Source organism: Parambassis ranga, unplaced genomic scaffold (genome assembly GCF_900634625.1).
Source record: "Parambassis ranga unplaced genomic scaffold, fParRan2.1 scaffold_21_arrow_ctg1, whole genome shotgun sequence".
Classification (NCBI taxonomy): domain Eukaryota; kingdom Metazoa; phylum Chordata; class Actinopteri; family Ambassidae; genus Parambassis; species Parambassis ranga.
This window is the reverse complement of record NW_021144767.1, coordinates 5,856,457-5,882,414: the sequence shown is the minus strand read 5'-3', so window position 1 is coordinate 5,882,414 and position 25,958 is coordinate 5,856,457. Positions and strand designations below refer to the sequence as shown.

Below are 25,958 nucleotides of genomic sequence, written 5' to 3'. Positions count from 1 at the left end.
GGAACCAGGATACAACCAGAACCCAGCATGTAGAGGCTGAGTGAATGTGGTGCTGAAGGTGTGGAGGTGGATCAGTGTGTCAGAGGAGACTCTGTAGAAGGACAGAGTGCCAGCAGGACAGTCCACATACACTGCTGCTCTGTCAGAGACAGAGGAGGAGGAGATGGATGTTCCTCTGTTATTGTGCCAGACATAGTAACCAAGACGATCAGAGCAGATCAGACTCCAGGACTGATTGTTTCTTCCAAACACGCAGTCATCACTGGCTCCTTTCCTTCTGATTCTTCTGTAACTCACTGATATATTAACCCTTCCTCTCCACTCGACCTCCCAGTAACAGCGACCAGTCAGAACATTTCTACACAGCAGCTGATAGTAGCAGTCAAATCTGTCTGGATGATCAGGATATGGCTCCTCCTCCTCCACATGTGTCACCTTCCTGTTGTTGTCAGACAGTTTGAGCTTTGTGTTCACTGAGTTTGTGTCGACTTCAAGTTGACAGAAATCTGATGGAGAGAAAAAGACACAGCTGCAGTTTATCATCTGACACATCTGATGGCTTCATTCTGTCTTTACTGACTGATGTGTTGTTCATTCATACAAAGTTTATCATCAGACTTTTTGTCACTAATGTTTGAATGAACAAACACACAACTATCAGCTTTGTGTTCAAACACAAACTGGATATTTGCAGCAATGTGAGTAAAGACAGACGACACATTTAGAACATGAGAAGAACAGCAGCATCAACTGTATCATTGGATAAAGAGCATCATCCAAAAGCTCCTTCATCAGAGTCTGGAGGAGGATCTGGACTGAAAGACCAGACTCAGACCTCCTGATCTATCCTGATATTGTTCCACTGTTACTATTGTAAATACTTATTCCGCTTCTGTATTATTCTCCTTCTTCTGGACACATTTTCAGCAGAACTAGTCCCACAGCTTTAATGTGAGCGACCTGAAACTTTTACAGGACGTCCGGCTGTACCGGGACACCTGTGCTATGACTTTTCTTTCCGTTCCGACGTACGGTTTTCACGTAAATCGCAAAAAACCAGTGGGCGAACGACATAGACGGTGAATGGGGAGAGAGAGAGAAAAAGGCAAAAATCACAAAACCAGGAAGCCGAAAACTGAGGGAGCTGTTTCCATGGTAACCTCCACAGGTGCTCTGACTGACTTCTCTGATGACATCAGCAAAGATGGCCGCTCCCATTAACAATGCATTGGGTTCATTCAAACCAATGTAACTTCACTGTATTGATCCATACAGAGGCAGACACACACACACACACATACACAACCATAAAGGAACATACACAACTACACACACACACACACACACACACACTGATTTTCAAAATAAAAGCCTCCATATCATTACAGACCTTACTGGGCCTGGTAAACTACACACAATCCACCCAGAAATATGCAGACACACACTATACACAGCTGCCAACACACAGACACACAAACATGGATTTTCAAAATAAAAGAACCTGCACAATAACAGGACATGGCTGACGTGTAGATTTTCAAAATAAAACACTTAAACATGTTTTAACATGCATTGGGGGTGTGCCCCCCCCCCCCCCAACACACACACACACTTAGACACACATTGATTTTCAAAATAAAAGCCTCTAATTCATTACACAGCTAACTAGCGCTAGCCACCCCTACAAATTATACATCAAATCGACCGGCTCGGTCAGGACTACTACCCTCTGAGGTTTGGTAGCAATCGGATAAACGGTGTTTGAAAAAATCCAGAAAAACTGCGATCGACCCTCCCCACAGGCATCAAATCACTGTCAAACTTTGAAGGCATGGTGTTTGGGCATGCTTTCACACAGAACCTTCATTCAAAATGTAAAATGTAGATAAACATTAGACCTCTGACATATTGAGTCCCCATGTCTGTGCCACTTTTTGTTTTGTCAGGCAAGCCACTTAAGCTGACCTAACCCCCCTCATAGGAAATAATGGGAAGCTGGTGAGATCCCTGACAAAACCCAGCTAACTTTGGAAGCCTATCAGTCTGGCATGCCTCTACACAGAATATTCATTTCAACTGCAAACTGCTCATAAGGAGTTGGACTTTATCATACTGAGTCCTCATGTTCATGTCTTTTACCAAACTTCATAAAATAGCAGCCAAAGTCACATCCACATCTTTAGGATTCCTCCATTCAGAATGAATGGAGAAGCTTGGGGCCTATTAAACCTTATATAAAACCAATCAGAAACACTGTAAAAGCATGAAATGTCATCAGTGGCATCTTTCACATCTGCCGGTGATCAGGAATGAGGTTTGGTGGTATATAATGGGGCGGACCGGCAGCAGAGTGTGGGTGAGCGCGCATTGGCCCACTCAAAATTTCTTGTGAAATTTTCTAGGTTATATATACAATAGTTATTTCTATTTTCTTCCTGTTTGGTTCTTCTGTCCTTATGTTCCTTTCTTTGGTTGGGATTGTTGGTGCATTATCATTGAGGGTTCTTCCTGTAGAACAGACCAAAAGTCCAGTTCATATGTTCACTGGGCCGAAGCCTCTGGCATAAAATCAATAATGTCATAATATGCCACCAGTACTGTTGTCCACAGGATGAAATCACACCTTTAAAAATGATTATTATTTATATATATTTAACATTTCACCACAAGATGGCAGCAAACATGGTCAAACTCTCACCACCCTGTTTGCCAGTGATCTGTGTTTTTTTTTTATTGCCCATTTCTAAAATGGCAAGTGTGAGTAAGAAAAGGAAGGTTGACAGCGAAGGCCGAAGTTTCAGGACAAGTGGAAATGGAAGAAGAATGTGAGGGCAAGACATCTTGCACATTGAAACCTGTGTTGGAGCCAGACCTGCCCCCTTTACTGCAGCTGAGAGCCCAGTCTCTTCCTTCTCATCAGAGGTCCCTCGTTAATCGCGGGGTTACGTTCCAAAAATAACCCGCAAAAGGTGAAATCCGTGAAGTGATGGGCTTTATTTTTTACAGTTATTCTAGATGCTTTAAGGCTGTGAACCCCTCACTACACACTTTATACTCCTTTCTCTCCTGTTCAAACACTGTCAGAGTTCAAACCTTCATAAAAATAAGTCCAGTGTTACAGAATGAAACCAAAGCACAAAGCAAAATAAAAGGAAATATAATAAATGAAGATTAAAAAATGGTTTGTGAAATGGAAGTTGTGGCGGCTGCACTAAAATGAATGATAAGTTAATGTGGTCTGTTCAGAGCTGTCAGTAAAAGCTTGTTTAACTGGTTTCGGCTGTCCCGCCTAACAAATGAAGAGATTGCTTCCAAAACGCTATAAATCCAGAAAAAAGTGTTTTCTTTCCAAAAAGGGTTTATATGAAACTTCTAGTTTTCATATAAACCCTCCGCCATGACGGTTGGAAAGCTGCCCCGTGATTGGTTGAATGGAAATGCTGCATTGTGCTGAAAATCAGGGCGTTTGTAGCAGATTGGGAAAAAAGGGAAGAAGCGGTGCAGGGAAACATGGCGGATAACGTGTTTTGTTACTAATTGATTAAAAGCTTTAAACAGAGACCCCGTGTGAAACTTATTTTGGTGGTAACTCGTTTTCTTAAACAGTGGCGTTTCTCGCCCTAACCCTAACCCTAATAATGCTGCTCACAGCTCAGTGTCTCAGTGTCTTCACTCTTCAGTCCATCAGTCCAGTCTGACCCTTTGGATGAGATTCTTTGTGTCTGGGTCCTGCCTGCTTTTGGACTGTGGAGCTGTTTCTTCCTGTGTTTGGACCTTTTCAACCCTTTGTGGTCTCTTATTGGATTTTGTCTTTTGTCTGCTTTGGTTGTCTCTGTTATGTCCCAGGCTGAGGGGAAACCCACACACAGCATGTCTGCACCTCCCCACTCGTCCCCACTCTCAGATCGGCAGCTACACAGGCTGGTTTCAGTGTTAGGCTGCAGTTCATGAACTCAGAGCTGAGCAGTGCCCAAACAAACACAGAGACGCTACAACACACTAAAGCTCCCTAACAAGAGAAAAAAGGAAAACCAATGACAAAGCTGGAACCTAAAACTCCTGCTGGGGAGTAATAAACTCCAGTAAACACCAAAGAAATCCAACCGCCGAGGCTGCGCTACAACAGCTCTGATGGACTGATAGAACACTGACTCATGCACAATAACATGAGGAAAGACTGAGTCAAACTTACACTTCCTCAGCCCAGGTTTTAACCTCTGCTCTCCACCATGCTCCACCCTGCAGGAAGAAACACAGTCAGAATGATTTTCTAACCAACATCAGTCCAAACTGCTGAGGAAGGAACTCCTCCTTCTACCATTGTGTTGTCTCCTCTGAAGCTTCACATATGGATTGTTTCAGGAACATTTGTTTGTGGAAATAATTCAGTGGTTCTTACAGCTGAGGACATTAATAAGTAGGGCATCATTTTGTATTTGATCTGCACTAAGTGTGACTGAAAATCCGTCTGTTTGTATTTTGACATGAAGAACGTGTATAAAGAAAAGTGAAGTTAACATGATGGACACTTAATGATGGAGGAAGATGAACATCAGGGATCAGTGATTATTTCTTCTCTGCAGTTTCAGTCCATCCATCAACAGCTGTGGATATATGAGCTAAACTGACAGACTGAGGAGGACTCATGCTCTGTGGTCTCTGTGTACCTGAGAGTCTTCAGACTACAATCTGGACCGTTGAGTAAAGCAGACAGCAGCTTCACTCCTGAGTCTCCTGGATGATTGTAGCTCAGGTCCAGCTCTCTCAGATAGGAGGGGTTGGAGGTCAGAGCCGAGGCCAGAGAAGCACAGCCCTCCTGTGTGATCAGACAACCTGACAGACTGGAGGGACAAAACAGGTCATGAACTCAAGAAGAAAGAAGGAAAATCCAACAGATCTTCAACATGAACATGAAGCAGAATTTAACTGATGATCAACAAGCTGGATCCTGACCTGAGAGTCTCCAATCTACAGTCTGGAGTCTCCAGTCCACGAGACAGCTGCTTCACCCCTGAATCCTGCAGGTCATTATTATCCAGGTCCAGCTCTCTCAGACTAGAGGACTGGGAGCTGAGGACTGAGGACAGAGCTTCACAGCTTCTCTCTGAGAGGTTACAGCTGCTCAGTCTGAGAAAAAAAAGATTGAACACAAAGTCAATGTTTTGTTGTTCATATAAAAATCAACCATGTTTGAAATGGTTCATAAATCCACCTACAGAACTTTGTTGGAGGCTTTGACCACTGGCAGCAGCCTCAGAAGAGCCTCCTCTGAAGCAGAGTATTTCTTCAGGTCAAACACCTCCAGACCTTCTGATGACAGTAAGATGAAGACCAGAGCTGACCACTGAGCAGGAGACAGTTTATCTGTGGAGAGACGTCCTGATCTCAGGGCCTGTTGGATCTCCTCCACTAGAGAACGATCATTCAGTTCATTCAGACAGTGGAACAGATTGATGCTTCTCTCTGCAGACACATTCTCACTGATCTTCTCCTTGATGTACTGGACTGTTTCCTGATTGGTCTGTGAGCTACTTCCTGTCTGTGTCAGCAGGCCCCGTAGAAGAGTCTGATTGGTCTCCTGTGAAAGACCCAGGAGGAAGCGGAGGAACAAGTCCAGGTGTCCATTTGGACTCTGTAAGGACTTGTCCACAGCACTCTGGTGGAGGTGTTTTAGTTTAGGTTTGTGTCTTTTGTCTCTAAAGCCTTTAGACCACAGAGGTGTTCTTTTTTGTTTTTCCAGCAGGTTGACAGCAGAGCTGATGAAGGTCAGATGGACATGAAGAGCAGCCAGAAACTCCTGAACACTCAGATGGATGAAGCAGAACACCTTGTCCTGGTACAGGCCTCTCTCCTCTTTAAAGACCTGTGTGAACACTCCTGAGTACACTGAGGCTGCTCTGATATCGATGCCACACTCTGTCAGGTCTGACTCATAGAAGATCAGGTTTCCTTTCTGCAGCTGATCAAAAGCCAGTTTTCCCAGAGACTGGATCATCTCCCTGCTCTCTGGACTCCACTGTGGATCTGTCTCGGCTCTTCCATCATACTTGATCTTCTTCACTTTGGTCTGAACCACCAGGAAGTGGATGTACATCTCAGTTAGGGTCTTGGGCAGCTCTGCTCTCTCTCTGGTTTCCAACATGTCCTCCAGAACTGTAGCAGTGATCCAGCAGAAGACTGGGATGTGGCACATGATGTGGAGGCTTCGTGATGTCTTGATGTGGGAGATGATCCTGCTGGCCTGCTCCACCTCTCTGAACCTCTTCCTGAAGTACTCCTCCTTCTGTGGGTCAGTGAACCCTCTGACCTCTGTCACCATGTCCACACAGTCAGGAGGGATCTGATTGGCTGCTGCAGGTCGTGTGGTTATCCAAAGGTGAGCAGAGGGAAGCAGCTTCCCCCTGATGAGGTTTGTCAGCAGCACATCCACTGAGGTGGACTCTGTGACATCAGTCAGGGTCTCATTGTTGTGGAAGTCCAGAGGAAGTCGACACTCATCCAGACCGTCAAAGATGAAGACCACCTGGAGGCGCTGAAAGCTGCAGATTCCTGCCTCTTTGGTTTCAGTGAAGAAGTGATGAACAAGTTCCACCAAGCTGAACTTTCTCTCTCTCAGCACATTCAGCTCTCTGAAAGTGAATGGAAATGTGAACTGGATGTCCTGGTTGGCTTTGTTTTCAGCCCAGTCCAGAGTGAACTTCTGTGTTAGGACTGTTTTCCCGATGCCAGCCACTCCCTTTGTCATCACTGTTCTGATTGGTTCCTGTCTTCCAGGTGAGCCTTTAAAGATGCCTTCTGGTCTGATGCTTGTTTCTGGTCTGTGTGCTTTCCTGGATGCTGCTTCAATCTGTCTGACCTCATGTTCCTCATTGACCTCTGCAGTCCCTCCCTCTGTGATGTAGAGCTCTGTGTAGATCTGGTTCAGAAGGGTCGGCTCTCCTGCTTTAGCGATCCCCTCAAACACACACTGGAACTTCTTCCTCAGGTTTGACTTGAGTTTACGTCCACACTCTGCAGCAGGAGTTCCTGAACAAACAATAAATGTCATTAATAAGTGAACGCTACAATAAATGTGTCAAATAAATATTTTCTGTCTCCATGAAATCTGTTCATCAGTTGTAGACAAACAGTTTGTGTTTTCAGTCAGAAGAATTCACAGATGTCTGCATCATATTAACAGCAGAGTGTGTAAATGTAAACTTAATTTCCTCTTTCCATCATGTTAAAGCTCTTCAAATCCTCTTACTGCTCTGCAGACGCTCAGCCAGCTCCTCCTGCTTCATCCTCCTCAGGAAGTGCACTGTGATCTGCACTAATGACTCTCTGCTGCTCCTCTGCTCTTCATCCTCCTCATCCTCCCTCTGACTCTCTGAGCATTCTGGGTAATCTGGACTCAGGAGCTTCTGGATCTTCTTCAGCTCATCCTTCACAAACCTGACAATGTTCTCCTCCAGCAGCTGGAACAGAACAACAGAGTATAAACTCTCAGACTTTGAGGAGCAGAATAACAGTTTAGTGTTTCATGATATTACAGCTTATGTTCATACATGTATTACTTGAATCTACAACATTAGATATGAAGTGTTGTGTATGCACAGCTGCTGTAGTTATAAGTATTACTACCACAGTTCTGTCTCTGTGAATGCTTGCTCAGGGGTCAGGCTCTGGGTCTCTGTAAAGCACCAGGACTGTTGTGTTGTAGTTAGAAGCTGTTTGTACTCACCATAAATATGGCGTCCTGAGCAGGAGTCTGAACACTGGGTTGCTGCAGTCTGTGACAGAAACATCAGCATTTAACAACACAATCACTTCACTAAGTGTTTTGATGTGTTTTCACTTTAAACAGATACACAACAGTCAACAGACTGGTGACAAACAAGCATTGTTGTATTAAAAATGAAAACTATCCCAACTCCACACATCCAGCTCATGTTGAACCTGTTGCTGCTGCTTTAATGACTGAAGCACAGCTTTAAGAGTTCCATTCCACTTCCACTGTCATCATATGTTCACATTGATTTAGACCAGGGGGGTTCAATTAAAGTCCCTGAGGTCCAGCTGTTCACATTTCCTCCAAGTCAAAGGTCTGAGCTGATGTCTAGCTTGTGTCTTATTAGCTTCCCCTATGTCCACATGTTCATGTGTTTCAGTAATATCTATTGTCAGTTTTCAATGCAGGAAATGTTTACCTGGGGCACAGCTAGCTCTGTTACCATGAATAAAAGTAGTCCCAGGCAAATACATTGAAGGCCTTTATTTCAGATTAAAGAAACTGAAACCTCAGACTGAAATAAATACAAAGTGCAACAGTCAATGGACTGGTGAAGAAAATTAATTAATACACAAAATGTGTGTATTAAAAATGAAAACTATCCTGACTCCACACTGTTCAGCTGCATCCAGCAGGTTTGTAATTTGTTCTTCTTCACATATTCTGCTTTAATGGCTGCCAGCACAGCTGTAAGAGTTCAGTTAAATCTTCCACTCACCATGTTTCTCTTTCTTTAACATTAAACGATGTGCAGCAGGATGGGTTTGTAATGAATCACAGTCAGACAATGTTGCAGTGTGATGATATAGAGTCTATATCATCACACTGCAGACCTTTGTTATTTCCTTTACTTAAAGCCTTCTGAAACCACCATGAGATGATAACATGACAACATAAATACATACTGATACTTTCTATTATACATCTACAAACACAGACCTGCTTATGGGTCTTTTACAGAGCCAAGCAGACCCACATGATCATTGAAGAACTCTGCTAAGTTACAGAAACAGGACTTAAAGTGGTATCAACATTTGTGAAATGTTCACTTTTCATGGACACAGAGCTGGATCAGTGTCCATGATGGCCACTACAAGAGACTGAACAACTGTTATCACACAATTTATTTGATCACAATTTGACCAAATTCAACCAAAAACACCGAAGAACAGAAGCCACCTTAAAGTTCTGCACAGGCTGTGTTCAAGTCAGAATAATCAGCAGTGTGAGGTACGTGCAAAAATCCAAACCAGGACCCTGGGAATCTGAGGAGGAGGAGACTAGCTCCTAGCTACATATAGGCTGACAGCTACAGTCGTTTTGGGAAGTTGGTCAAACTTTCTATATTTCTGCATAAATATGACCCGAAACACGATCAATGCTGAATTCTGCAGGCCGACAAAACATAGCTGAGCTAGACAACAGAAAAATGCATAAACCGCTAGCGATTAGCACAATGCTAATTTGCATTGAAAAACCCATAAGGTCGCTAGCGCTATTAGCGTCACACTTTTAACCCGTTTTCTTAAACTTAAATAACTTAAAGTGCCTCCTATGAGCGCATGACGTAAGGTAAGGGCTTATGAAACATAATACTTACAGACAGATATTCTCAGACGACTAAAAAACATGTAGCAGGATGAAAAAACACAGCAGAAACTTTCCACTTGGCTCTGGAACCATTATGCTACTACGGAAGCCTCGTAGGACAATCTCAACTCAAACATAGAATTTTGGCTGACTATAGGGGGCAGCACAATAATATTTACATACAGTGTATGAATCTATCATTTATTTAAATGTTTTATTACTGAAATGTCTTTCCATACTTTGTTTCAGTGGGCTGCCTTTCTAGTACAGTGAGGCAGATGTTTAAGTCATGTTTATGCAGACATATAGAAGATTTTAAATGATTCATACACTTTGAAGCAGCACTGTAAATATGCATTACTCTGTGCTACAGATGCTCCAAACCATCAACCACCTGCAGAGCAAACAGACACATACAACCCCAAGAGTCCAGCAGAGCTCATCACAGCATGGAGACACTTCCAGAGTGATTCTTACCTTTGATCATCAGATGGCTGATCAGCTTTGAAATCAATGGGCTCAAACATCGACCGATCACTTTTCATGGACACACAGCTGGGTCCAGGTCCAGCAGAGTCTGCTCTCACATCCTGGATCCTGAGAGAATCACAAACACTGACTCTGAGCTTCTTCTGGAAAAATGATGCTGAACATCATGTTACACTTTAAATGTTTAATAATGATGGAAACAAACTGCAGCTGTGACATTAACTCTGACCTTTGACCCTCAGATGGATCAACATCTTTGAAATTAATGGGATAATCCTTTGACTGATCACTCTTCATGGACACACAGCTGGCAGGTCCAGGTCCAGGCCCAGGTCCAGGCCCAGGTCCAGGTCCAGGTCCAGGTCCAGGTCCAGGTCCAGGTCCAGGTCCAGGTCCAGCAGAGTGTGCAGTGTGCTGCTGCTTTGTTCTTGAACACACAGATGTGTGAATAATGTGAGTGTGAGCTCTGACATGGAGAAGAGTCATGGACAGTCAGAGACGGTCCTCTTACCTCTGAGCTTTGGTCCGGCTCTCATGGTCCCCACACAGAGGGCTTTTAGAGGGAGGGACTCCCTCCTCTCTGTCCTCACACTGACTCATAGCAGAGCTCACACCTTCACACAAACACAGCAACATGACACAGAAACACACAGTCAGCATGTTGTTATTGATCCTTCATGTAGATGCTAACAGGCTAATCATGCTGTTAGCTTAGCATCAGAGCCTCAGACCAGGTTTGGTTCTCAGGCTTTTATTTTGGTGAGTCTGTAAACACACCAACATCTCTGATGCTGTTATTATTGATGTCACATGCTGTAAGTGGAACAGTGCACACACACATTCAGTGTTTGCTTCAGAATTCTGTCACTTCTCTCCATGTGTGAACATGTGAATAAATGAACATGTGTTCATGTGTGTTTCTGTCACAGTGTGAACAGACTGAGTGAAGCACTGAGACCTTCCTCTGTAACAGTCTGTGGACTGTTTTCTATAGAAAGGACAAACACATGAGCAGCTACTGTCTGAGCTCTGAGGACTGACACACTTCTCCTCATGGCAAATATTAGATTCACATATTTATGAACCCTTGAAGAGAAAATGTTTCTTCTGATGAGTTTCAATCATCGATATGAATTCATGAAAAATAAAACGCAGCACAGGCGTGTTAAACCTGAAACAGACTGATCTGATAAAGTCAGAATAAAGCGACCTTTTCTCCGCTTGAAGCTTTGAACGAGTCGATCTGAGTTTCAGAGCAAATGAAGCTGCTGAACTTTACAGAGAGAACGATCAACAGAGACGCTTGTTGTTTGTCTGTCTGACATGAATTGAATTACAGTAACTCCACACAGCTCAGTGAACACAAAAACTCAGAAAGCTGTCAGACCGGTTCTGACACTCCCTGCATTTCTCACTGATCATGTGACCTGAGAGCTGTGTTCTACAGTCTGCTGTGACTCGAACAGAAAAACACTACAAGTAACAACTTGTTCTGAAACAGCTGTTCATCTGCTATAAAAGTCATCAAAGAGCAAAGAGAAAGCAGCCAATCAGCAGCAGAAACATCTGTACTGTACCATCAGTCAGTGATGCAGCACAGTGTGATCAGACATGGAGAGATTTCTCTGGAAGGACTCTCACCTGCTGGATCAGTTCAGATGGACTTACAGACACTTTCCAGCTTCCTGTGTGGAGAAGAAGCTGCTCCTGGTCCTCCTCAGTCCTGCTGTCTGACACAATCTGATCTGAGGACGCCGTCACTTCCTCACAGCCTCACAGTCTGAACACGTCAGTGACGGTGAAACCGGTCCAACAAGTGTCTGAAAGACTTTTCCTGATTCACTTCTACTGTCTGTCCACTAGATGGAGCTCAGCAATCAATGAACTGCAGATCAGCACAGGATGGAGCAGAGCAGAAGCAGCATGGTTCTCCTCTTTGTGAGCATCCAGCTCCACTCACATCTCAGTAGGCTACAACCTCCTCACAGCTGCACATTGATAAGGGTGATGTATTGAAATTCTAAACACCAGTTTACAATGAGTTGATCCTGTTACAACCAAACTACATTCTCTTTATCAGGGCTGACCTGGGACTAAAATGTGGCCCTGGCATTTCTGTCCATGGCGGCCCACCATGGTTATTTATAAGTTCTGCATACCAGAGCATATATGTGCTGTTCAAAGATGAAATAAAGCACAGTAGACTACACGGAAGAGAGTGGCCATGCTAAAAACATTCTTGTAACACTCAGAGCTTTCATCTGGGGAGAGATGGCCACAGGGCCACCATTCCCATCTTGAAGCTAAAGTGGCCGTCAAAGAAACGTCAACATTTTTATACTTTACCTGTGACCTTATGATGTCACCTTCATAATAGAACATGATAACATAAAAGCCATTGATTCCTACTGATCTATCCAGCTAATGTCCACATTAAAACTCTGCACTCAACATGTTGGAAGCATTTTCTCATCATTCCTTCACAGTGAGTGAGTCTTACCTGTGTTGTTGGTTTCTGTGACGAAGCAGAGAGCAGTCAGTGTTCAGGGTGTTTATACTTCATCATAGGAGGAGCCTCTGTGGTCACATGACTTCCTAGGAACTCTGAACAGGTTTAAACAGACTGTTGGCTCAGATTAAAAAATTTCCCAGTTTGGGATCAATCAAAGAATAAAGATCATCAGTCTATCAGCTGGTTTATGGTGTGTTCAAGAGGAACTGGTGCTGACCTTTGGACTCTGCCCTCTTTGTGAGGTCAGAGAGGTCAAAGGTCAGGTCAGTAAAAACCCAAATACTCGCACTGAGGTGTGAAGACAATCATAACAGAGAGTGTGGTGTACAGAGAGAAGACTGTACTCACTGTCAGCGGGTCACATGTGCTCTAACATGCACTGTGAGCTGTAAGGTCTTATACAGACAGGTGTGTGTCTTTCCTCATCATGTCCACAGACACAGCTGGACTGAAGGTTAGAACCATCTGAATCATATTTCACTTTTTGTTTTTTCATCTGCAGAAATGTTTTCCTGTCAACATGGGGTGCTGTGTGTACAAAAAATAACTGAAATGATTTCAGCAAATGGCTGCAGCTGTTTACGTGAGCAGATGCTGTGACTTAATGACTGGAATGTTTAATCATCCCAAAAGGACCGGATCAGGACTGACCTCACGTTTTTAAAGACTAAAAGACTAAAATGAAATGACTAAAAAGACACCTGGGACCTGCTAGCACACACCTTCATACAAACACAACACTCCCCCCAACACTTACGCCACTGAATACCACTGTCACTCTGGATTCTACCAGCAGATGGAGACAAAGTAAACATGGGTCAGAGTACAGAGAGTCTAGAAATAACGTCATGATAAACAGTGAAGAAGCATTTTACATTAAAGATTTCATATGATGTCTGAAACATTGGATTGTAACTTATCTATAAAACTATGTTTTTGTAGGATTCACAAAAAGTGCTTTTGGACTGTTTATAAGCAGGACCTCCATCTTTCTCCAAGCTTTAAAAACAGCTGAGAGTTTTCAGCTCATCACTTCTGGAAACACTTCATTTTAAGAGACGGCCTCATAATGCTGTTAGAAGTGTTCTTATGATTCCTGAACACCATCTGTGCATCATAACTCAATCTCTACAGCTGCATTGGATCTCTGCTTGTTAATCAGTGATGGACGATAACATGTTACTGCACAGGTTTCCACCATTTTATGGCTGCATTAAAGACTTTGAACCTGGCTGCTGCTCAGTAAAAGCTCCATCTACAGTTTAACATGAATGAGTGACACAATGAGAATGTAAAAAGTCAAAAGTGTCTGACTGAACACATGATGCAGACACAGTGTTAACAGATGCTGCATTGTTCTACAAAGAGCAGTTTGATGACAGACTTTCTGTTTCATGCTGACTGTGAACATTTTCAAACATCTGGAACATGTTTAATGACTGTATGAAGCAGCCAGCAGTCCTCCACAACAGGACAGTGAACACCTCTCACTAGCTGAATCACACTGTCTGTTAGAATGACACAAAGCTCTCTAACAATCAGATGATCGGCACGAGACGAACAGATACAGTAAATCTTCCAAATGAAGCACAACAAGCAAACACTTGAAGTCACAGTAACACAACAACACTCATAAATAAACTGCTGTTAGTTACCTCCTGATGGAGAAAAGAATCTGGATGAAGCCGAGGAGTGAAGGTGACGTCCATCAGCAGGAAAACAGCAGAGAAAGAACAAACATGGAACTCACAGCAGCAGCTTTTCAACGCTCTGTTGATGCACAGAAAGGCTCAGCTCTCTGGATTCATCGTCACACTCAAGGCTTCTTTAAGGAAACATAATGACGGTGTTCTGACCTTTGGAACAAAGAGCTCAACAAAGTGCTTTCACTTTTACTGCACAAAATTTGTATACAAAGTTACATTTGAAGTGATCATCATGATTAATCCGATTAAAATGTTTAACACAATTAAAGCATTTGCGGCGGAGAACAAAGCTGGATGCTGGTGTAGGGGAATCATTGTCGGTTTGGGTGCGAGAGGTTCCGGGTTCAAAACTTATGATACGCGAATCAGCAAGAGGTCCTCCACACACACACATGCCAGAGAAACGTGATCAATAACTTTTCTTCTACTAACATGTACACAATGACAAATTGCGATGTATGTATCAATGTATCTAATATATTTCACTATCTAACTGATTGATCTATTACTATATATTGATATATAGTCATATCCCTGAACACACCCGATCCCACCAAGCGATTCACAACCCGAACCAATCACATGACTCGTATGCCGTTCGAAGCACTCAACTGCTTCAAACGTCACTAGTCACGTGACCGAAGCAAGCCTCAGCACAGTGTGAGACCGATTACGTGATTTCAGACTCGATCGGAATCGGACATTACCTCCCGATCAGGACTCGAATATATTTATTAGGACTCTCAAAGTGAATTCCTTCTGTGCAGGGTGGCTCTGTGTCCTGTAGTGTAGGGGTATGACAGCTGCTTTTGGCTCGAGAGATCCTGGTTCGAGACCTTGATGAGCTGCTGCGTGTGTGCAATCTCCTAGCGTGGCGCTCTGGACACACACACACACACTCGGTATGGGCAGATACTCAAAATGAGGCAAAAAAACCTGATCGGGACATCCCTAATTAAAACGTTATGGATACGCATAGCATTGTAACTTTTTATATTTATTACATAGAAGACACCCTGAAAATAATTCATCAAGCTTTAAGGGAATACGTCATTAGTACATTTTGTTCAAAAACTGTGCATACAGCCATCAACTGCACGAGCAGATCCCCGTTTATGCATAGCAATCTCCCACCTCATCTTACGTTGCAGACATCGCTTTTCACACTCCTCACAAAACTGCACCTGTTCCTGAGATCGCTTGTAGAGTGTTTTTCTCTTGTCAGCTGTGTGCAGAATGAACTTTGCTACTCTGTCCAGTTTAGTCTCTTTGTCCTTTCACCCGTTTCAGAAACAACTGCTCAAATAACTCAATATTAATAATAGCTCAACTGCTCAAAACTCCCATCAGCCCCTGCTGCCCTCAGATAAGACTGCTGAGTGCTGTGGTTTGTAACCACAGCTTCAGATGAGACTGATCACTGCTAATAGAAAAGAAAAGAATTCTTATGAAGAATAGTGCCATGATATCTGGTATTATCCTGTCACCACAGTTTGTTGTGTGTGTGTGGTGGTGAGGAAGGCTGGAGAACAGGAGAGATGAGGGTTTGGACTAATTGGACTTATTAATGACTTTTTACTAACCAGACTGAAAACTGTGTCATCACACACCCACACATGTTGTGTTATAAACTACTACTCATACATATTTATACACATACATATGTTTTTAAAGCATGCTGTGTGGATGGGAAAGGAGGCAGAGCTGAGCCTGTCTGAGCATGTGGCTCCACCTAGTGGACAAAAGTGCAAACCACTGGCCCGGTCACAGAAGTCAGAGGCTCATGCAGATCATGGGGCATGTTTTGCAGTGCTTATCACGAGCGTGCTTCTCCTGCAGTTCACACACTTGTGAGGACAAACACTTGTTGCTGCAGGACTGACTGTCTGTGGTGGTTTGGCAGCGTCCTCCTGATAGTTTTAGTCTCTTATCAGATGTTCAGGTGAGCCACACATCAAGACATCAGATAAAAACAGGACAGACTGCTTCAGATTCTCATGTTCCTGTTAACAACAAAGATCAACAATTCACTTCAGTGATGTAACTGCACATTGAGAATATTTCAATACACCAAGAAGACTTAAAAAGTACCAAGAAGCCCTGAAAGAAAATAAGATGATGATGTCACGTTGATTCAAAGTCAGGCAGAAGATTTAAAGGTCAGTATCTAAGGATCTGTTGGAAGAATTCTGGAAACAACCTAACCTGTGGCCTGCTGGACTTTGTGGAGACAGTCTGTCCATATGTCTTACTATGGAAATATATGTGGTGTTACTCCTATGATCTCATGCATGATATGTTACTGTCATATATGATTGTGCTTGTGCCTATTCTAAGATGTGTGTGTTCAGAGAAGCTGTGTCTGTCAGATAACAGAGGGTACAAGAAGGGAGCTGCTCTGAAAAGACCTTGAGCACTCCTACAGAGGCTACTGTCTGTGTGTGTGACCTCCTTCCTGCAGGAATAAAAGCACTTGAGTGATGAACAGCTGATATTTTGGGTTTTATTCCTAACATAAATTGGTCCTTCGAGCCGGATCCCAATACGCACTTCTCTGGCGGCTGCTTGATAGTGCACACTGACAGGTCTTTGCCTCCGCTAGAAGCAGGGAGCCGCTGGAGGAGGGAGAGCTGACGGGATCCTCATTTGAACCTGCTGTCTTTCACTCTCGTGTACACCGGTGAGAAAAATGTTTTTTTGTTTTTAGGGTTATTCTTGGCCGTCTTTCTAATTCTAGCATGGACAAGTGCCCTTTGAATTCAGATGACATGAACAACATGAACAGATATTACAATCATATCAGACTGTCCTGCTATTGATGTGTATATATCAGTAAAAAGCTGATTAATAACATGACCACAGCCTTAACACACATCTGGAACCTGTCACTTCAAAGCAGCTGTGTTCCAAAGAACACGAACATTGCTAAAGTTACAGCACTGTTCAAAAATGGAAACAAACACAACTTCACACACTACAGACCAGCCTCACTGCTGCCTCACTTCTCTAAAGTCCTTGAAACACTAATGATCGCTTAGAAACATTTATTGAAGAACATCAGTTATTAAATGAAAGCCAACATGGATTTAGACTGAAAAGATCAACCTCAATGGCAACAACTGATGCAGCAGAAGAAATCTCAAATGAGCTGCACAATAAAGAAATCTGCCTGGAACTGGGTCAAAGTGGTTTAACTGACAGAGTGCAATATGTGCAGATGGCAGTTTGCTTCTGGTGTCCACCAGGGGTCAGTATTAGGTCCTTCTTGCTACATTCTGCACAGCACAGATCCTGTTTAAAGCATATAATAACTTCTTACCTGGTACCATCCAGAAACTCTTCACTCTGAGAGAGAAGTCTAACAGTCTGAGAGGTTATGGCAACTTTAAAGTCCTGATGGTGAGAAGCACCAGGAAGAGTCTGTGTGTCTGTATGTGGAGTCAAAGGGTTAATACTAATAATCAGTTATATTAAATTATGGATGATTATAGTATATTGTGTGATTCTCTGTTTCTATGCATAGATCCATCCTGTGCTGTTGTTATGTATGTGCTTACAGTATGACAGGAAGCAGCTACAGGTTATGTTCTATGAATGATGGAGACGGGTGGAGTCAGATCAGTTCTACTTCCTTCCACTCCCTTTCAAGCATATAGTGCAGACTTTATGTACAAGCATGTATCCAGGGTCAGTTCTGCAGGCTTGTTACACTGGCCCTTACACGGTCCTACAAAAAGTAAATGACTGTGATTTTATCTGCCATGGCATTTGTGACGGCCACAAAAGTGTCACATTTGTGTTTTGGGAATAACACGTTTGTAATGTATTGTTTGTTTTTGGAATAGGTATATACTTGAGAAACGTAAAGTGTGTGTTTTGTAAGGCTTTTCCTTTAAAAAAAATGGGTATGTAATAACCACTCCAGAACAGCAGGGGGCAGCGTCGAGTGCTGGGTTTCTCTGCGCTACAGGTGGATTTTCCTCATTACTGCAGAGGGCGCACTGTGAACTGACGCGCTGTCGTCCTGCCTCATCATTTCTTTCCTGAATTTCAGGTTAGTGATGTGTAAAATGACACAGAATAAGGATAACACGATGTGAAAATGTGTTTAAGAGTTGAGTGAGTTATGTTGGCCAAATAGCTCTGTAGAAACATGGGTTTAATTAGTTGCTGTGCTCCGTGACGAGCAGGCTGAGCCTGAGATACTTTGTTAGCTTGGCACACACATATCCCTCCGCGCAGTGTGTGCAAGTGAGCTCCGTATAAGTTTGCTCCCACTTGGTTATGAGTTGTTTCGCCAAATGAGTTGTGAATAAAATGTTTAGGATTGAATATGAGTAAGACAGAGTTAAGTAAAGAGTTGTTAACCTTGGTTTGATGGGTCTTTGCAGTATGGTGATTACAGTGAATGAGTTATGCTCATCGAAGGACAGTTTATATTAAAGACTGTTAATAGAAGTTGTAAAAACATTTTGAATAGCTTAATATTACAATAGTCCATACATTTTGAGTATAAAGAGCAAGAAAAGACATTTTTGGAAATGTATTTTATTTTGAGATGGACTGAAATGTATTGATGTTGATTTATGATTGATTCATGTTGAACGGACATTCAATATTGCACATACATTGGACATAATGAGTCTGAACAATAAGAGTTATTGTTATAAGTATTTTCTGAAGGAAATGTCCAAATAAATGACTGCAGAGAACGCACTGTGAACTGACACGCTGTCGCCCTGCCTCATCATTTCTTTCCTGAATTTCAGGAGTTTATCTGGCAGCCCGGTGCCGTTGCTACGGTACCCGTTACACATTCACTACCTCAGATTGGTCAACACTCACAACATCTACATGAGCATCAGTGTGACTTGGCTGCTGAGCGGGACCATGAGCGCTTATGGTCTGGCTTGGTGCTCAGCCAGATGAAGTTTGACTCCCAGCAGCCAACCAGTGGTCTCGTGTGTGAGGCCGCCTCCCACTCACCACAAAGGAGGACCTGCTGCTGTTTGGACCCCTGTCTGTAATAATGTGTCTTTGCATGCTGGCCATCTGCTACTGCTATGTGTGTGTGTGTCGGGCTGCACTCAGCGTGAACACAATGTTGAAGTCCAGCAACCACCGAGCCAGATGCACCATAGGACTCTACCTCTCACTGTTGTTGCTCCAGCTGTCATCAATCATATTTCATATCATCTTTACCATGACGCTGAAGAGAGAAGCCCTCTGCAGCGTGACCACCTCCATGGTGCTGCCTCTGATAATCAGAATTCCCTCGTGTATCAATCCTTTCTTCAAAGCCAGGAATCCACAAATCAGTTATCTCCTCTGTTCTGCATCCAGTCAGAGGAGACAGGCTGAAGAAGTGGTAGAGATGGAGGTGATTCAGTAGAGCAGGAGTCCTATTTATGTGCCTCATTTGTTGAACTTTAAACAGCATATTTATTGGATTTCTCCCTCAGACTTTGCAGGAGCAGGATAAATCTCAAAAATCAGAAATCTGAGTTTAGATTAAGGATTTTGGGGAAAGAAATTGTCTAAATTGTCAGAATTTAAAGTCAGAATTCTGAATTGAATCTAAATGAGCTATGAATATATGATTACAAAATAGATTTTTAATTTGTATGAATTTAATTTATTCATTGAAAAAATATATACTCCATTATTGACTGTTTATCTTACTGTGTCAGGTCCCCATTAAAATGTACCCCCTCTTGTATTATTTGAACCTATTGTGTGCAGAGGCAGCTGAGTGATACTATCACACTGTATTAAAAAGAACAAAATAATTACAGAGAGCACAAAATGAACTGAGGAAAGACTGCAAGCACCTCAAATAAGTGGACAACAGTGGCGCAGTGGTATAGCAGGGTTGTCTGGTAACCGGAAGGTTGGTGGTGTTGTGTGTTCTTGGGCAAGACACTTCACCCTAGCCTGTGGCGCGCCTTGCTAGTCATTGTATGACACTGCCGTAAAGAATTTCCCTCTGGGATTAATACAGTATCTAAAATAAAAAAAAAAAAAATAACAAACTCTACATTGAATCTTTGTGGCATGTGTGATACGTCGCTCCATTTGAATGCTTGGTGTTTATTCTAGATATCATTAATATAAGTGTCCGTGCAGTTATCACAAAATAGCTTTTCTGGCACTGTCAGGTTTCTGAGTGCATATCTATCAATCACAGAAGTATATCTGTGGATGCTCTCATTCATCAGGTCAGAGTCGTTTCCAATTTCCAAAAGTTTCAATGGAGGCAGCTGGACTCCAGGACTGTTTTTGAAGATGTTTCCCACTCCCCTGAGTGGCTTCTTCAGTTCTGCTACTGCTCTGGTTGGAATCTGAGTTTTATGTGTTCAGGACCTCTGTGGGTGGATCTTGCAGGAGCTACCATGACTAAGATCTCCCAGAAAGTGTGTCTGGGCCCTGTGCAGGACTAGTTGACGGCCCATCGTTAGAGTTTTAAAATTTGAATGGGAGTGAAGTCTGCTAGGCAAAACTGTAGCATATCAATATGTATCTGCCATCAATAATGTATAGGAAAGCATGTATACTGATTAAATCACAAAACACGCTGTTATAAGTGTCTTATAAGGAAACACAGACACTAGGATCCATTTTCCTGCACACGCTGTGACAGTGCCTAAAACTGCAGTTGATCCTGTGGCCACTTGGGGGTGGCACCAAAATTAAATCCCACAGGTGTTTATGTTCAAATGTCAACAGCAGAAATAAACAAAAATTCATGTCTATAGATAATTATTCATGCAAATGGTTCTCAGGCTAATCAAGAACTGCCGTCCCTCAAATGACCAAAATTCAGTCCCATGGTCATGTTAAACTGTCAGTGGTAGAAAGTATCTATGTAAAGCTAAAAACAAACAAACAAAAATCAATAAACACTGTAGTCTTTACCAGGTAACAACATAATACAGCAAATCTGCAGTTCCTTACATGGCCACTTGGTAGCTGGTCCAAAATAGTTTCTGTCCTGATAGACTTCCATATAAAATACTTTACAGCTAGAATTATTTTTTAATTAAATTTGAGCAGCCAGACCCCAAAAACCCCATATCCAAAACCACTGAGGAGAGATTGTTGATCTGTATATGCTTATCTAATTCAAAGTCATGTGTTTCTGCAGATCAAAATAAAATCATGCTTGTATATCTGATTGGTTCTTAGCAGACATAGTTTGGTCTGACCTGTGTATAGGACATTGTTTCAAGTCTTGTGGCTTGTTCAGATGTAGTTTTGTGAACCTTTGAGCCAGTGTTGTGCCAAAAAGTGATCATGCCAAAAAGTGAGCCTTAAAGCTGTTTCGCCAGATGTCTGTAGTACAGATACTTGTAACTTCATGTCTACAAAACACTTTGTGAAAGGGAAATGCTTACAAGTGCTGCAGTCTGTCATGCTGGTAGGCTTTTGGTTGGAGGATTTCTGAGGCTGCTGTGTCTGATAAATGTCTGTATTTTGCTCCCTAGCCCAGTGAAGCTGAGAAACTGTGTTGAACAGTTAGAAATGGAGACTTGCTCGTTGGTCTTGCTCGGTAACCATGCTGAAGAAATCTTCAGTTTAAGGTTTGCCCAAATGCCAAAGGGCCACTGAACACATCCACACATTTGCTCTGAGCTCATGTGATGTGCACCAAACTCTCACTCTGCCTGCAGCATCGCTGGAAGTGTCCCCCTCTGTCTTCTACAGTCTGATTTGAATGATGTCTGATAGCAAACAGTGGGTTTCACGCAGCTTCAATGGGAAATAAACACTAACAAGACAGATAAGATCAAATATAACATCAAACTCTCAGGCTCCACAAACTCTGAAACTACTAAATTCTTCTTTAAAGCATGCAAATAAATCACAGCTTATGATGTGTGGGGGAGCACAGAGCACCAATAATATGACAAACAACCATTCACACTCAAATTCACACCTACAGAATATTTAGTCACATTTAAACATGTTTGTGTTGCTATAGCAGACCCTGTATCAGTGATGAATTATTGCAATTTCAACATATGACCACCAGAGGGAAGCAGAGCGACGTGAGGCAGCAGTTGGCTTCATCCTCAGACTCTGGCCCCCATCAGTCCGGCTGCTCTGTCCTTTCTGTCTCCTGCAGCGTGCAGCTTTCTGTCCAGTTTGCTGACATGAACCAAAAACTTTAGCTTTGATCAAAGATGCTGTATTGACGGTAAGAGCTCTCACTGCAATGACTATTCACCGTCATACATGTGAACATGACCACACAATGAGACCAGGGGTCCGGAGAAAGTCAGACATCTGCTGTAAAGTTTTTGTCTTCCCATATGGTCTAGCGGTTAGGATTCCTGGAGGCAAGACACTTTACCTGCATAGCCTCCACTGTACTCACTGTACGGCGCTCTTGGCTGCCTTAAGCAATTTCCCCATTGTGGGACTAATAAAGGTTTCAAATTTTAATTTAATTAAATACGATCTTTGTTGTAAGAACACAGTGATTTTTTTATGGGACTTGTTTTATCCAGCAGAGTGAAAAACACTTAAAGTACCGTCGTGTAATCCACTGATTTCCTGTAGGTCCCCGCCCTGCAAAGAGGAGAAGGCACACGTTTCTCCAGTCTGGGCTGGCTGTCTCCTTTATCCAGCGCTGGGGAACAGCCACATCCATGATTACATTTCTGTCAAAGCGTATCTTTCTCCAGTTTTCATCTTCTTTATCTTATCTTTCCAGTGTATGGTTAACTGATTCAGTTGATTTTTAACGTCCTCCCACCATACTAGTGGATCATCTCCTTCATCTATTTCGTTTCTAATCATTTCTATATAGTTATTTATTTTATGTCTAAATCACTCTCTGATATTTCCAGGTCAATTCTGGTTTGTGTCAGTGTTCCTTTAACTAGCTGTCTCCTGGAGTAGTCGCACACGCCGGGGTTGAGGACTCTCCACATATCAGCTATATTATATTTTGCCATTATGTGAAATAATTCATATCTACTAGTGTCGTTTCTTATATTTCTATTTGCTGTAACATTACTGGTTAATATCGTATTAACATCTCCTATCATTATACTATAGTCAATACTGTATGTATGTATTAGGTACACGTTGTGCAAGTATAAGGTACTAAATATTTTAATCATTATTATTTAATACCGTGGACGTCGCTAGCCCTATTTTAGGGGGGCTTCAGCCTCCCTAAAATAATCCAAAGCCCCCCTATAATTTGGGCCAATATTTTGTTTATTATTATTATCTTGATTATTTCGGAGTTGACCATGTCGTATATGACATGAGAGCATATGTCTTACAAAGTCGCTCATATATCAGGAATGGTAATAGCTAGATGTTCTGTTTTTTTACTCGAAAAGAGGACACCTCCACACATGCTGGTGTCTCTTCTCCCCTGTAGTTTCCTGCTTGTTGCTCCGTCACACGCCCTCTGCTGGTGAGCTGCGTCATTACACACAACCGCTCATTTAATGAGGTGAATTTATAACTTTTGACTTTATGTGGAGGAGGGATTGATTTTGGAATGAGGAGGCTGCAACCTGCGATGGCACCACTAGATGTCAGCTATTCACAGCATTGGTGGTTCAGTGGTAGAATTCTCGCCTGCCACGCGGGAGGCCCGGGTTCGATTCCCGGCCAATGCAATGACCCTTTTAACTGAGGAACATGTGAGGGGACATATATTCACCTTCACATCTATGCTGTTGTTCAGCATGTTGTTTTTATATGTGTTAACAGACCTATCTGACTTCTGTTAACATCACTGTGACATACACACAGAGGCACTACACTTCACAGACGAGCTTCAGTGGTACAGTGCACATCACATTTGAAACAAGAGCACTTACCATCACTGGTAGTGAAGGTGTCACAGGAAGAATTACTGTGATGTTTTACCTTTAGAGCCTTTTTATAGAACACACTCATTTGATTTAAATTAGGAATGTTTGTTCTGTAGTTGTATTTGATTTAAAAAAAGACCATGTTTCACCTCTTTCTGAGCCTCATTAGTGCAGTAGGCAGCGAGTCAGTCTCATCATCTGAAGATTGTGACTTCAACCCTCAGGGGCACTTAGAGCCAGAATACAGATTACAAAGAGCACACTGTATGTTTACATGTCATACAGCTCATATTCATAGAGACCACTGAAGCAAGGCATCTGGACTTGTAGAGTTTTCTTGAAGACGTTTCTCTGCTCCTCCAAGCAGCTTCATCAGTTCTACCTGTTGGTGGGAAACATGGTTTATATGTGGAGGAGGACCTCAGTGGGTGGGTCTGGGTCAAACAAACAATAGCACTAAATGTGTCCATACTTACCTGTGTTGGTCTGGCTGACTGAGTCTGCTGTTTCTAATGACTGGCTAACGACTACAAAGATGATGTCTGAGGCCACCTCCTCTGTTAAGGACAGAGGTTTGCACATACTCACAGCAAGAACACAGGGCTGTCAACCAGTCCCCTCCAGCAGTCTCATAGTCGTTAGCCAGTTGCTATCTGTTAGCTTTGCATTGTTGAGGACAAGACGGCAAGTGACTGAAGATATGCATCCATATTAATGGAGGTCCACATGTCTGAAGTCAGACTCCCTCCCTCCACCCTCTGCAGTTGAGCCTCTGCCTCCTTCTCATATTTGTCATCCACCATCTTCTTTAGAGCCTTTCTAGAAGGCAGGCTGGATGTGGGGTCTTATGGAGCCAAATCAGGGTCATAAGTTTTGTTAACCTGAAAAAATAAAATTCATTCAAACACTAAAATTTGAAACTGAAAATGTATGTTTTGATGTTGATTTTTTTCTGTTTAAAATTTTTTTGGAATCAACTTTGAAATTCTTTTGAATAAATTGTTTATTTTCAGGTTTCATGTCAATCATTATTTTCATATTTACCATTTTATTTTTTTCAGATTCAAATCTTAATTTTTTACAGTTTCACATCTTGTTTCTTCAGGTTCAAATCTTTTTTTTCGCTTTCGCCTCTGCTTTTTTCACCTTTGAGGTTTTGACCCCGATTTTGCGGGGGGGGGGGGGGGGGGGTGGGGACATGGGTGTGGCCTGCTGAGTGACAGCAGGACAATGAAGACTAAGGGCTTTGCTCAGCCACGGTGCCTTCAGGGAACATTGGACATTTCAAAGGGTTACCTCAACACGCGCTATCTTTCATATTGATGTGACCTGCTGCAAAACATTGACACCAGTCAAAGTATAAGATGCTTCAAAGCAGACCTGGTAACAATCACTATTTTGAGTCAACACATTATGGAATAATCTACAGTTTACAGTTGACAAATCTGTCAGTGATCGCGTGCCCGCAGTACTCATGGCGCATCATGGCCTCCGCTCCACCAGGGCCACAGACATCAATGCAGGTAAGAATTGTTACTATTTCTTTTCTATCTAATGAGTCTTTCTGAGTTCGACCTCAGCAATAAACAGACCTGTCATTTATGTAACATGAACAAAGGAAAGACGCTTTTATTCTGCACAGGATGATAATGACGCATGTTGCTAGCTTAAACTGTCTTGCGCTAACAGCTAATAACCTATTTTTTTGCCCGTTTTATCCACGTATTTAAGCTTCCCCTTCGATAACTGGTGATACAGCTAATTTTAGTTTTCTGAAATGTCTTTGTTAACATCTGTGTTTCAGTCATCGGTGATTGCATCTGCACAGACCCTTATCAATGTACTGACACAGAATGTGTCTCAGGGGCAGCAAGAGCATGGAAGACAACTGGAACAAGCTTCTCCTTCTGTAGAACAAGAGATGGCCAGGTTTTAGATTTTAATGCAGTCTCATTTTCTATGTTAATTAAAAGTATTTTGAATGGTACATGTGATGCTGTGTAAGTATATGCAATATTCATATTTTATTTTTATTTTAAAATTATTCAGAT

General features: G+C 42.5%; 1 protein-coding gene and 1 non-coding gene across 2 annotated transcripts; one reads left to right on the top strand and one right to left on the bottom strand.

The window, feature by feature from the left end:
• Window positions 1-25,390, bottom strand: LOC114429889 (NACHT, LRR and PYD domains-containing protein 8-like; the record flags this gene model as incomplete). The annotated part of the gene is made up of 5 exons (XM_028398498.1): window positions 25,342-25,390; window positions 10,080-10,242; window positions 4,954-5,127; window positions 4,715-4,841; window positions 1-483 (listed from the first exon to the last, which is right to left on the bottom strand). Coding segments are annotated over exons 1-5 (996 nt in total), but the record flags the coding sequence as incomplete, so codon positions are not given.
• trnag-gcc (transfer RNA glycine (anticodon GCC)) lies at window positions 23,639-23,709 on the top strand. The gene has a single exon. It is a non-coding gene; the product is annotated as a tRNA-Gly (tRNA).
• Window positions 25,391-25,958: the final 568 nt, after the last annotated feature.